This window comes from Coregonus lavaretus (assembly GCF_964263955.1).
Source record: "Coregonus lavaretus genome assembly, contig: HAP1_SCAFFOLD_1463, whole genome shotgun sequence".
Classification (NCBI taxonomy): domain Eukaryota; kingdom Metazoa; phylum Chordata; class Actinopteri; order Salmoniformes; family Salmonidae; genus Coregonus; species Coregonus lavaretus.
The window spans coordinates 26,022-40,396 of record NW_028165324.1 but is presented as its reverse complement, the minus strand read 5'-3'; the positions used below and the strand labels follow the sequence as shown (position 1 = coordinate 40,396).

General features: G+C 44.2%; 1 protein-coding gene across 1 annotated transcript in view; it reads left to right on the top strand.

Moving 5' to 3' along the window:
* LOC311115983 (uncharacterized protein) overlaps nt 1–13,817 on the top strand; it is a gene marked incomplete at its 3' end in the record, with an annotated part of 32,036 nt that extends 18,219 nt beyond the window's left edge. Inside the window, exon 6 of the mRNA XM_084191099.1 lies at nt 13,670–13,817. Coding sequence (XP_084047225.1) covers nt 13,670–13,817 — 148 coding nt within the window. The remainder of the gene's footprint in view (nt 1–13,669) is intronic.
* Nucleotides 13,818–14,375: the final 558 nt, after the last annotated feature.

The following is a 14,375-nucleotide window of genomic DNA, read 5'->3' as shown; positions in this document are numbered from 1 at the left end:
CATCCAATAACACACCGTTTAGCACCAATACTTGGTTACAACAGACTACCAATAGTGTGTTAACACACTAAACAGATAATTCGCGTCCGTGTCTAGTTCCTTTCATAACGCAGCAATAATTAAACGTTGGCTAGCTAGCACATTAACATTGGAAACAACTCTCCACCGTTGCTAAACGTTACCAGTAGCTACCCGCTAGCTAGCGCCACTCCTGAGTGGCGCAGTGGTCTAAGGCACTGCATCGCAGTGCTAACTGTGCCACTAGAGATCCTGGTTCGAATCCAGGCTCTGTCGCAGCCGGCCGCGACCGGGAGACTCATGGGTGGCGCACAATTGGCCCAGCGTCGTCCAGGGTAGGGGAGGGAATGGCCGGTAGGGATGTAGCTCAGTTGATAGAGCATGGCGTTTGCAACGCCAGGGTTGTGGGTTTGATTCCCACGGGGGGCCAGTATAAAAAAATATGCATTCACTAACTGTAAGTCGCTCTGGATAAGAGCATCTGCTAAATGACTAAAATGTAAATGTAAATGTAGCTAGCCTCGTGCTTTCTCCGGGCTCCGCCGTAAACAATACTTACCTACAATAATTACCTACGGAAACCTACAATAACTACCTAAATAAACTACCTACAATACCTAACTACAACTACCTACCTACGATCAAATGCATGGTTTAAGCTTTACTCAACACCATATAAGAAGCCAAGCTTACCTCCTGCTTACCTCCTGCTAGAGAAAACACAACCTCTCCCGACCACAGCTCTAGGCATCATGTCTCCAGAATAAGACCCTCAAAATGTATTGGAACGGAGCATCAAGCTCATCACGTGCACTTTCACCACCCTGTGAAGTATGGATGATTTTCAAGTACATATGTTGTAGAATTGAACACCTATATGCCTTAAAATGTTTATGGATTGAGAACCAGTTGAAGGGTTAATACAGAGCAGAGACATTTATGTGTTTTTCATAAAAACTCCCTGCAGCTGGTCTGGGTATGTCAATGACATGTGATGGAGATACAACGCCTCGTGGAGGCTGTGTGGAGATTGGAGTAACAATGGACCTAGTGTTATCATTTGTTTTGCTTATGACCCTATGACCTGACACATGGCCACATGCACATAATCTCAAGGGCCAGGGAGGATGGTAAATGATAAATGCCTTAATGTATGTACGTGTATTATTTGTAAAGAAAGGGTCTGCAACCATATAATGAGATTAGGGAAAGGGTCTGCAACCATATAATGAGATTAGGGAAAGGGTCTGCTACCAATATAATGAGATTAGGGAAGAGGCTTCCTGTGGAAAAGCGCCCATGACCTTTTGGAGTAAATTACAGGTGACATCTGGACGTTGAAAGATAAGGGTAGAGTGGCACTAAAATAAGTTAATCATTTGCCCTAAGGGGAGGGACTGTATATGCTATGTAACATGATTATGCATTTGTGTGTATAAAATGGAGCTCTAAGCCAAAGAGAGACAGTTGTTGTTCCATGGAGCAAGCTCGGCTTTGTTATGCAAATAATAAAAGTCTAAATTCACAAGTTCCAGTCTCTTGAGAAATATTTTTAAGTTGACTACTTTTTGAGTGAAATATTTATATGACATAATTGGCGAGCCTTTGCCAGGAGTTGACAATAGGGGCCAGAGTCGGTGTACATCTGCAGTTATGAAACGGCTTGGACGGACCATACAAACAAAAGCGGCCGCTTTTAAAAGGTAAGCCAAGTTCTTACTTATATAGTATAACGTTTGTGTGGTCCGATCCGGGGCACGGCATCAGCAGCAGAAATACCAAAGTAGGTCTCTCCAAATTTAAGAACCAGAAAATTAGAGACTAGGGGCTTTTGAATTTAAGAATACATGTCGATGTCACTCTGTTGTTTGTCTGAACCGTTCTGTTCAATTGATTCGATTCATTTGATTCATTAGATTCATTTGATTCATTAGATTCGTCCTGCTGATCGCTTTGTCTGAGTCATTTCGGCACGGGTGGCTGTCCAGCTGGTTGAGCGATCAGACAATAACATGTTAAATCCTGTGGATACCGCTTTGGAGAGCTAAAATTAGCACTCCAGAGGTCTGAACGGGCAGGTGGCTAGCTAAATTTGGGACCTACAGATACCGCTTTAGACGTGTCGTGGAAGTGAATCGTCTTGAGGACTGCTTAGGTAGGCAGAAATCCTGTGTAATACCGCTCCTTTTTCTGTGTTGAGGAAGTGTAACAGAAAAAATAGGGCAGAATTTACAGGTCGCTTAAGAAAGCGTAGTAGAAGTCCAGGTGTGTTGAGGAAGGGTAACACCTAGGGGGCTTGACCCCATCCCCTCCTCTCTTCTCCAGACCATCTCCAGTGACCTTCTCCCCTACCTCACCTCGCTGATCAACTCATCCTTGACCGCTGGCTATGTCCCTTCCGTCTTCAAGAGAGCGAGAGTTGCACCCCTTCTCAAAAAACCAACACTCGATCCCACTGATGTCAACAACTACAGACCAGTATCCCTTCTTTCTTTTCTTTCCAAAACTATTGAGCGTGCCGTCTTTAGTCAACTCTCTTGCTATCTCTCTCAGAATGACCTTCTTGATCCAAACCAGTCATGTTTCAGGACTGGTCATTCAACTGAGACTGCTCTTCTCTGTGTCACGGAGGCTCTCCGCACTGCTAAAGCTAACTCTCTCTCCTCTGCTCTTGTCCTTCTAGACCTGTCTGCTGCCTTTGATACTGTGAACCATCAGATCCTCCTCTCCACCCTCTCCGAGCTGGGCATCTACGGCGTGGCTCACTCCTGGATTGCGTCCTACCTGACCGGTCGCTCCTACCAAGTGGCGTGGCGAGAAGCTGTCTCCGCACCACGTGCTCTCACCACTGGTGTCCCCCAGGGCTCAGTTCTAGGCCCTCTCCTTTTCTCCCTATACACCAAGTCACTTGGCTCTGTCATATCCTCACATGGCCTCTCCTATCATTGCTACGCTGACGATACACAACTAATCTTCTCCTTTCCCCCTTCTGATAACCAGGTGGCGAATCGCATCTCTGCATGTCTGGCCGACATATCAGTATGGATGACGGATCACCACCTCAAGCTGAACCCTGGCAAGACGGAGCTGCTCTTCCTCCCGGGGAAGGACTGCCCGTTCCATGATCTCGCCATCACGGTTGACAACTCTGTTGTGTCCTCCTCCCAGAGTGCGAAGAGCCTTGGCGTGACCCTGGACAACACCCTGTCGTTCTCCGCTAACATCAAGGCGGTGACCCGATCCTGCAGGTTCATGCTCTACAACATTCGGAGAGTACGACCCTGCCTTACACAGGAAGCGGCACAGGTCCTGATCCAGGCACTTGTCATCTCCCGTCTGGATTACTGCAACTCGCTGTTGGCCGGGCTCCCTGCCTGTGCCATTAAACCCCTACAACTCATCCAGAATGCCGCAGCCCGTCTGGTGTTCAACCTTCCCAAGTTCTCTCACGTCACCCCCCTCCTCCGCACACTCCACTGGCTTCCAGTTGAAGCTCGCATCCGTTACAAGACCATGGTGCTTGCCTATGGAGCAGTGAGGGGAACGGCACCTCCGTACCTTCAGGCTCTGATCAGTCCCTACACCCAAACGAGGGCATTGCGTTCATCCACCTCTGGCCTGCTGGCTCCCCTTCCTCTGTGGAAGCATAGTTCCCGCTCAGCCCAGTCAAAACTGTTCGCTGCTCTGGCACCCCAATGGTGGAACAAGTTCCCTCACGACGCCAGGACAGCGGAGTCACTCACCACCTTCCGGAGACATTTGAAACCCCACCTCTTTAAGGAATACCTGGGATAGGATAAAGTAATCCTTCTACCCCCCCCAAATTTTTTTTTATAAATAAATAAAAAGATAAAAAATGAAAAAATTATTAAAATAAAAACAGTAAAAATACAAAATAATAATAAATATAAAAATATTGTAAAGTGGTTAACCCACTGGCTATAGGGTGAATGCACCAATTTGTAAGTCGCTCTGGATAAGAGCGTCTGCTAAATGACGTAAATGTAAATGTAAATGTAAATAAATAGAAATCCTGTGGATACCGCTTTGGAGAGCTAAAATTAGCACTCCAGAGGTCTGAACGGGCAGGTGGCTACCTACGGTTACCGCTCTAATGAGGAATTCATTGTTAAGAGGTCTGCTCGGGTAGGTAGGGCATCATCCTGTGTTGTGGTGATGCCAAAAATTAGGTAGGGTCGATCAGGTAAAAAAAGTTAGGTCATCCGGCGTAGGTGACACCATAAATTGGAGTAACACCGGTCATCCTGAGTAGGTGAACGGGTTAAATAGTCACAAGGGCTTCAAAATTATGATAAAGTGTTAAATAAGAGTAGGTCTGCTCATCTCGTATGGTGAATGGGTTGCTTTGGCAGCTGTGAGTCATTCAACTGTCTGATTCATTTGGGCACAAGTGGCTGCTCGTCTGTGTGAATGAGAATAATAAGAAATCCTGCAAGTAAATAGCCTTTCTGTAAGGAAAGGAAATATATTTGAGGTTGTTTGAAGCTTCTGCCTGATGGAGAAAGGGCTTACTTTGTTTACGACGCATGGAGAAGTGAATGTCTTATATGGTAATAGATCAACTGAACCAAACATGACGTTACTATGGCAATTTAGGATGGTTAATGTTGTTAAGTTCGTTTTTAAACCCTATGATAGAGGTAAATGCAGAACGCTGTTTGAAAGTGTTTTATTAGGTCTGCTAGTAAAAATGGAAGAATTTCCATTTTTGTCTGTGGGTGTTAAACATTGGGGCTTGCTGAAACGTGAGAACGCTATAAGGAACATTATGGGTTAAGTTAGGTGTACAAGGATCGCGTATTTTGTATGACTGTAAGTCGCTTTGGATAAAAGCGTCTGCTAAATGGCATATTATTATTATTATTATTATTATCGGCAGGAAATTGCTAGCTAGTTAGCGGTGAGAGCTAGTGCGGTTTTCGTTGGGTGACGTCACTTGCTCTATGAACTGGAAGTAGATGCTTTGTGTGGCATTGGTGGAGCGACGGGTAAAGGTGCTTCGATGGTGAATGTTGTCGATGTGTGCAGAGGGTCCCTGGTTCGAATCCAGTAGGGGACAGAAAGCAAATCTTTTACATTGATGTTATTGATGTGAATTACTGGTTTCATTGATAACATTATAGGAAAGATGTTGTCCTACCAATCCATGTTGGATAGGATAACATAGTAATTAAAATTGCATATTGGTGAATTGGATGTTTTATTGGTTTTTACTATAAATATAAAATAATTTGTCATCTTTTGAGGTACCGTTATGAGGGAAATAAGCGGTAGAGTATGATAGATATTGTAGAGGGTTTAAAAAATAAGTTAATTGGGTGATGAGACAGGTTGACTTGATGTTGAATGGGATTGTTTAATAGAAGTAATTATTTCTATTTAGGAGAATGAGAATATGTTATTAGGTAGTATTGCTTTGTGGAGACGATTTACTAATGAAGAACATGTCTCGATAGTTGAATAAGGAACGATATTTGATAATTGATCATTTTATTATGACATTATATAGTTTGTTTAAACAGCAGTGAGTTATGACGATTGTTTATTACTTCAGATAACGATCATTTGTTTATAGTACGTTGAACCTTGGGAGGTAGTTGTTGCTGTTGGCTTGATGGATTAAGTAGACATCTTTTTATGGGTTTTGGATTATGAAATAAGTTTATATTTTTAAAAAAAACATAAATGCAACAGTTTGCGACGTTTAAATTACTAAAAAGGGGTTATAGGTTTATAGTGGAAGGTGTAGTTAACTTAATAAAACGTGTTATTATCTAGTGTCTTCTAAGTGGGAGTTTTCTTTTAAGGATTGATGGGAGTCTCCTATAATATTATGTTAGGGGTAAAGTAGGACACGACGTATCAAACAATTTTAAATCGATGCTGGGGTTAATGATTGTTGATGAGATAGGACTGGGGATATATGTATGATGTTTTGTGTGTAATTACTATCTTTGGATTGTTGATTATATGTTAACGACATGTATACTTTCTCTTCCAGGAACATGGGGATTTCTTTATTGGGGGGTTAAAAAAGTCTGTAGGCTAGGGTGGAACTAGTTAGTAAAATTAAGTAGTTTTATTTTTAGGTTGTCATAGGGAGCTACCAAAATAAATAAGGCCTGGCCATTTTTGTTTGTTTATTGTTTTACTATATGGTGTTCGAATAACCACAAACAAACTACTTAGTATGAAATGTTAGCTGTATAGGATTTTTATTTCTATTTTGGGTTTTTTGACAGGATGGAAGTGAAATATCTTAAAGGGGCATACGCATGTAATTTGGGTTTTATTTACTGAGTGATAAGTAAATATGTGTGATTTATTTTGAAAAGAGCTGTACTTACTGTACACTCGGGATACAACATTTATGAAATGTTTTGATGGTTATTAATGAGTAGTATACTATTGGATGAAACAATTAATTGAATGATTTCAATGACCTCTGAAATCTGTCCTGGCTTTATAGTGCGACCTGATCACCCGCACTATAAATTCTAGAGGCATGCTGTATTAGAGGGTTAGATAAAATAAGGATAATTGTGAAGAAGTTTATAATTTGGAAAAAATTCTATATATTTATATATATTAGTCCAAACAGGACAAGGTAGAAGTGAGAGAGTTAGTCCTGAAAGAGAGGTATTCCTTGAATAGTGTTATGGGATACAGTTAAGTAAATATATGCTCAAGGGTTGTCATTTTCAGTTTAGTTATTATTTTTGGTTTAATAGGCAATATTGTTGTTGTTTTGTTTTTTGAACACATGAATCACGATGTGATGCATGTGTCCTAGGGGGGAAGTTGGGATGTCACACCCTGGCGCTGGGACTCTATATGTTGAGCCAGGGTGTGTTCGTTCTATGTGGTGTAATTCTATGTTGGGAGTTCTAGTTTGTTTATTTCTATGTTGGCCTGAGTGACTCCCAATCAGAGGCAATGAGTGTCAGCTGTGGCTGGTTGTCTCTGATTGGGAGCCATATTTAAACTGTCTGTTTTTCCCTTTGTGTTTGTGGGTTCTTGTTCCGTGTTGGTCTATGTTACCTAGGACGTTACGAGTCGTTTGTTGTTTTTGTTTACTGTCTGTGTTTATCGCTAATGATAAATAAACATGTTCGTTCATCACGCTGCGCCTTGGTCCTCCTCTCTTAACGACGAGCGTGACAGAAGAACCCACCATACAAGGACCAAGCAGCGTGTCCAGGAGCATGCAGCCTGGACGTGGGAGCAGATTTTGGACGGGCAGGGGTCCTGGACCTGGGAGGAAATCCTGGCCGGGATGGATCGCCGGCCATGGTGTGAGACGGTAGAGGCGCGACGGAGAGAGGAGCAACGGCGTAATCTGTATCGTCGTCGGACGGACGAGAGGCAACCCCCAAAAAAATTTAGGGGGGGCACACGGCATGGACGACGGGGCTGACGGAGGCAGAAAAGGGGCATTTCAGAAGGCCACCAGGTTACGGGGGCCACTGGTCAAAGTAGGGAAAGAAGGTTTAGAGGCACGGCGAGAGGTACTGGGGTGTGTTACCAGTCCGGTCCGGCCCGTTCCAGATCCCGGGGTAGAGCCAGTGGTGTGTGTCCCCAGTACGGTCCGGCCTGTTACGGCCCCTCGCACCAAGTGTACGGTGCGCGTCGCCAGCCCGGCCCGGCCTGTTCCTGCCCCTCGCACCAAGCCTACGGTGTGCGTCGCCAGCCCGGCCTGGCCTGTTCCTGCCCTTCGCACCAAGCCTACGGTGTGCGTCGCCAGTCCGGCCCGGCCTGTTCCTGCCCTTCGCACCAAGCCTACGGTGTGCGTCGCCAGCCCGGCCCGGCCTGTTCCTGCCACTCGCACCAAGCCTACGGTGTGCGTCGCCAGCCCGGCCCGGCCTGTTCCTGCCACTCGCACCAAGCCTACGGTGCGCGTCGCCAGCCCGGTCCGGCCTGTTCCCGCCACTCGCACCAAGCCAGGGGTGCGAGTCGTCAGCCTGGTCCAGAACGTTCCTGCTACTCACACCAAGCCAGGGGTGCGAGTCGTCAGCCTGGTCCAGCCCGTTCCTGCTACTCGCACCAAGCCAGGGGTGCGAGTCGTCAGCCTGGTAAAGCCCGTTGTTGCTCCACGCACCAAGCCAGGGGTGCGAATCGTCAGCCCGGTCCGGCCCGTTGCTGCTCCACGCACCAAGCCAGGGGTGCGAGTCGTCAGTCCGGTGAGGCCCGTTCCGGCTCCACGCACCAAGCCAGGGGTGCGCATCGTCAGCCCGGTCCGGCCCGTTGCTGCTCCACGCACCAAGCCAGGGGTGCGAGTCGTCAGCCTGGTAAGGCCCGTTCCTGTTCTACGCACCAAGCCAGGGGTGCGTATCGTCAGCCCGGTCCGGTCTGTTCCTGCTCCACGCACCAAGCCAGGGGTGCGTATCGTCAGCCCGGTCCGGCCTGTTGCTGCTCCACGCACTAAGCCAGGGGTGCGCATCGTCAGTCCGGCACAACCCGTGCCTGGGTCACCGGTGCCTAATGAGGTACCTGTCAACTGTTCCACTACGGAGCTGAAGCTAACCGCTCCTGCTACGTCCAGTTCAGCTCCAGCCAGCGGGGCCAGACTGGACCAGGGGCGCTATGGGGGGATTATTGGAGGGTGGTGGGCAAGCCCGGAGCCAGAACCGCCGCCGAGGAGGAATGCCCACCCAGCCCTCCCCTGTTTTGCTCTAGTTGAGGCGCGGTCGCAGTCCGCGCCTTTAGGGGGGGGTACTGTCACACCCTGGCGCTGGGACTCTATATGTTGAGCCAGGGTGTGTTCGTTCTATGTGGTGTAATTCTATGTTGGGAGTTCTAGTTTGTTTATTTCTATGTTGGCCTGAGTGACTCCCAATCAGAGGCAACGAGTGTCAGCTGTGGCTGGTTGTCTCTGATTGGGAGCCATATTTAAACTGTCTGTTTTTCCCTTTGTGTTTGTGGGTTCTTGTTCCGTGTTGGTCTATGTTACCTAGGACGTTATGAGTCGTTTGTTGTTTTTGTTTACTGTCCGTGTTTATCGCTAATGATAAATAAACATGTTCGTTCATCACGCTGCGCCTTGGTCCTCCTCTCTTAACGACGAGCGTGACATGGGATTACAGAGGTTTTAATGTTTTATTAAATATGCAAGGTGTATTAAGGATATGAGCAGTAGTAATAATGTGTTATGGGTTAGGTTAAATCTTTTTTGTTTTTGTGATAGGAGGCATGAAATAAGTGGACTACAACAAGCTGGAAGCAGGTATGCTTCATAATTTCAAGGCTTCTCTTGACGGATGAGAGGACATAAGTAGCATACTGTGTCTCACCTAACCTAACAATGTTCTTAAGATTTTCTTTTCATGGGTGAAGATAACTCTGCCCAACTGAGTAGGAGAATCTGAGTATTTTCTGTGCCCTGGAGACTATGTGATGGCAAAATACTACAGAAGAAAGAGCTGGAAAGACCCTATGTGGAGGGGCCTGTACCAGGTGTTGTTGGCTACCTTAATGATGGTAAAAGTGGTGGAGACAGATACTTAGATCCATGTTTCCCACTATAGGAGTGTTCCAACCTCAGCCATTGGGTAGCATTGTTGTCTTTTGTGTGTGTCTGTGCTTGTGTCTTTGCAGCAGTAACTCTGAGCTTCCCTATGGGTAGGCTGATTGAAGGACACTTTTCACAGACCGATGTCGATAGATTGAGAGGGACTCTGGCTGATCCGGAGACCCTAGTGACGGGGGAAGGTTAACAACTGAAGTGACCATACATCATCGTCCCAGATACACCAACAGCGGTACGGATAGAGGGGAGTGTGATCGGGTATCATCTAAACCATTGTACCAGAGTGAGGGAACTGATGACTAGGAGACTTCCAAGACCTTCCAGACCGCCGAGAGATTCCAGACCACCGAGAGATTCCAGACCACCGAGAGATTCCAGACCTCCAAGACGCACCAGATATCCTTATCATTGATTTCTCTACACTTGACTTGTTACCTGAGAATAAGGGGAATGGAGTACTGATAATAATAAAGAGCAGAAGGAAAAGACACAGAAGGGATCACTATTAGAATACAAGGGTTAAAATATTATTGGTGTGTGAGAAACCAGCACAAAGAGTATGGGGAAGTCACATGGGGTAGTGTGACCTTAAGATAATGAAAGAAAGAGACAGGTGAATCATAGACATAAGGAGAACAGTCCAAGACTTAGATAAACAATTTGATGTAGTATTTGGTGTTAGATTTCCAGGGGGAAGTGTTATTGGAGTAGTTATTCCTTGGGAAAGTGCATTAAACCCTGTATATGTTAGAGCTATACCAAATACAGAAGAAAGGGAATTGAAGGAGCCGTTAAACAATGATTGATATAGATGAGTACAATATATTATATTACAATTAAATAAAGAAAATAGTCTAATATGCACCACATCTCCGTTTAAAGAATGAACAGTAGTTCAAAATCTTCGCAGTTACTAGGACTGTGTTATGATTCAACTACAACTTTTGTCATATAAGGAACTCGGAAAGACCATATTGGCCAGCAGAATGTTTGTAATATTTAGGAAATCCTAGATATAAACAATTTTATGATCAACCAGGATGAGGAGAGAAGTGTAAGCAATTGTTAGAATAGGAACAAGGAAAGGGAAACACCAGAGGAATGTCAAATAGAGTATGAGCAAAAATATAGGAATGTTACAATAAAACAATTGGGTTATATAATTTGGGAGAATTCAAGGGAGAATGTGAAACATAATGACTTGTCATGTAGACAATGTTAATAGGGATGTTTTGGATTGGAAATTAACTCAACTGAACTGTTATGATCTGTCCTTTCCTGAGGTTGCTACGGATGGTGTCGTAATGCATTGCAGAGATCATTTGGCCCAGAACGGTGTAAACCTCAATAAAAACCAAAAATCCTCTACTCGGCTGAAGAGGAACAACAAAGACGTTCCTGTCTGACACCACCGCTGCCAGGAGACCTGAATCCAGCATCAAATCAAAGCAATCAATTGCCTTCTCTTTTGTGCCTTTTCTTTCAAAAATGTGAGGAAAGAGGTCTATGCAAATGCAACGTTCTTCCTAGTTTGGGTATACTGGGTTGCACATGGACAAAACAGAATGATGGTGGAGGTGTGGCGGTTCAGGTGTGACATTGGAATTGGGACATTGCTATGGGCAATCCAAGATGAACTATGAAGCTATCTGAAGAACATAATGAAGACGCCAGAAGATTGAGTGCCGGTAGAGGAAGGGAGTGTTAGTTGAGGTAGTATGTTGATTAAGGAGGTATTATACACTACTAAATTTATAGTAATTTGGACAATGCATTGGGGTACTGATCTGTGGTAAATCTCGTTATGAGGAAGTTAATGCTAGAATTAGTATAATATAAATATACATTCGGCCAGTGTCAATATGTGCCAAGGTGAGAGTTTTAACTTTGAATGATGGAACAAAGGTGACTAATTAAGAATTGTCATTCTAAAGTTGTTTTGGGTAATTAATTTGATTATGATTATAAATTATAAGTGGACTGACTGATCTGACTAACTTATTAATATTAATGCTTAGTGATGTTGACATGGCAATTACTTGATTAGATATGGATATTGATTATTTTGATTGTTATAATACTTGTGATATGGGTTATTAATCTTTGTATTATTGGGACATTATTGGAATGTCCCAAAGGGGGGAATTATATGGATGATTTTCAAGTACATATGTTGTAGAATTGAACACCTATATGCCTTAAAATGTTTATGGATTGAGAACCAGTTGAAGGGTTAATACAGAGCAGAGACATTTATGTGTTTTTCATAAACTCCCTGCAGCTGGTCTGGGTATGTCAATGACATGTGATGGAGATACAACTCCTCGTGATGGCTGTGTGGAGATTGGAGTAACAATGGACCTAGTGTTATCATTTGTTTTGCTTATGACCCTATGACCTGACACATGGCCACATGCACATAATCTCAAGGGCCAGGGAGGATGGTAAATGATAAATGCCTTAATGTATGTACGTGTATTATTTGTAAAGAAAGGGTCTGCAACCATATAATGAGATTAGGGAAAGGGTCTGCTACCAATATAATGAGATTAGGGAAGAGGCTTCCTGTGGAAAAGCGCCCATGACCTTTTGGAGTAAATTACAGGTGACATCTGGACGTTGAAAGATAAGGGTAGAGTGGCACTAAAATAAGTTAATCATTTGCCCTAAGGGGAGGGACTGTATATGCTATGTAACATGATTATGCATTTGCGTGTATAAAAGGGAGCTCTAAGCCAAAGAGAGACAGTTGTTGTTCCATGGAGCAAGCTCGGCTTAGTTTTGCAATAAAGTGTAATTCTTGAATTCACAAGCTCCGGTGTCTTGAGAGATATTTTTGAGTTGATTATCTATTAGTCAAATATTTCTACCACAGAAGTTCATAACTTACTTCATCTGTAGGCTAATAAACTGCATGGGTTCCCAAGTCGTAGTGGGAGGACCACACAACATATCATCGCATGACTCCAAGTTAACTTCGATATGATGGTTATTATATCAATATTTGCACATAAAGGAGTTTCCACCGCCATTTCTCGCCTATACATTTTTACAGACACAAAGATCTCACCATGTAAAACGACCGAACAAATTGTCTGTCGGCATTTATACAATTGTACCCGCATATCCTGTTTCCATCAGCCTGGTCATTACTTTTGAAATGGTTGGATCAACATCCACCTTCATGATATGGATGAAGCCTGATTTGGAATGTCTCAGTAGTTCTATCTGGCTTCGTAGTATACCCCTCTGATAATCAAGTGATGTTTACATGTGATGCATTTGCTCCATTGTTTACATTTAAGTTGGTGACCCACTCTGATGATTTATCTTACAGAGTAGGGGTTTAAAGGAATAGTATGGTGACGTCTTAGTGTGGCTTGAAATAAATAGGATTATTAATCAAAAACTCCTATAGCAACAATACACTGCGGCTTTGACGTCAAGAAGAGAACTGGCTGATGGGTGGTGGTGCTACTCTATAGGTAAGGCTGTCCAGTCCAATATGAATGTTCAATACACACAATAGGTTGATCGGTAGCCAGTTAGCTAGCTGTCCAGTCCAATAGGAATGTTCAATACACACAATAGGTTGATCTGTAGCCAGTTAGCTAGCTGTACAGGCCAATATGAATGTTTAATAATGAGGGAAAAATAAAGGTGGGCTCGCCTTTCAACATGAGGCTCCTGCTGCAGGTAGCCTAGCGGTTAAGAGTGTTGGGCCAGTAACTGAAAGGTCCCTGGTTTGAATCCCCGAGACAACTAGGTGAAAAATCTGTCAATGTGTCTTTGAGGGCAGCAGCAGGAGCCTCATGTTGACAGGAGAGTCCACCTGCTCTCAGCTGGTCAGGTCTTAATAGGAACAGGATGTGCCTGCCCTACACTCTTCCCCACATCAAGGATGGTGTCACATGGGCACACAGCTCTCTTCATTGAGACAGCACACTAGAAGCATCAGTAAGTCATCACAAATGACTATTTCTAAACATTGTTAAGATTATAGACAAGTAAAATGGGACAGGTTTCTTATTGGCTACACATTATTGGACATAGACGCTACATCGCTGTTGATGTATTGACATTTTAATAATAATATTATTTTAGAGAGTCTGAAAACTCTGCTCCTAACAAGGAGATAAAGTACATCGTGTTTCAATCGCAGCTTCTGGAACTCTTCAGAACTTGTCTGATGTGCAGCGAAGAGACTCCAGGGACGGTGATGAAGGCTGTAGGAATGAAGATCAGACAGTGAAGAGACACCAGGGACGGTGATGAAAGCTGTAGGAATTAAGATCAGACAGTGAAGAGACTCCAGGGACGGTGATGAAGGCTGTGGGAATGAAGATCTGACAGCGGTGCTGGTCCTGTGGTCATGTGGGGGAGTGGTTGAGTCAGCCAATGGTTGGGATGAAGCATGCGGGAAACAGCCTCCTTTCTACTGCCAATCTGGTGTCTGTAAGTAAGTGATCGTGCCGATGGAGATGGCGGCCTCGCGACTAGCTCTTAGGAAACTTTTGCGGTATTTAGTTGTTTTATGTGTTATTTTTTACATTATTAGCTCAGAAAATCATTACATACAGCCGGGAAAAACTATTGGATATCAGAGCGGCGGCAAGGGTTTCTATCCAGAGAGACATCAGGTTCTGTAACATACTTTGTTTCACGGAAACATGGCTCTCTCTGGATATTCTGTTGAAATCTGTCCAGCCAAATGGGTTCTCAGTTCATCGCGCAGACAGGAATACATATCTCTCCGGGAAGCAGAAGGGCGGAGGTGTGTGTTTCATGATTCATGGTGTAAGTTTAGTAA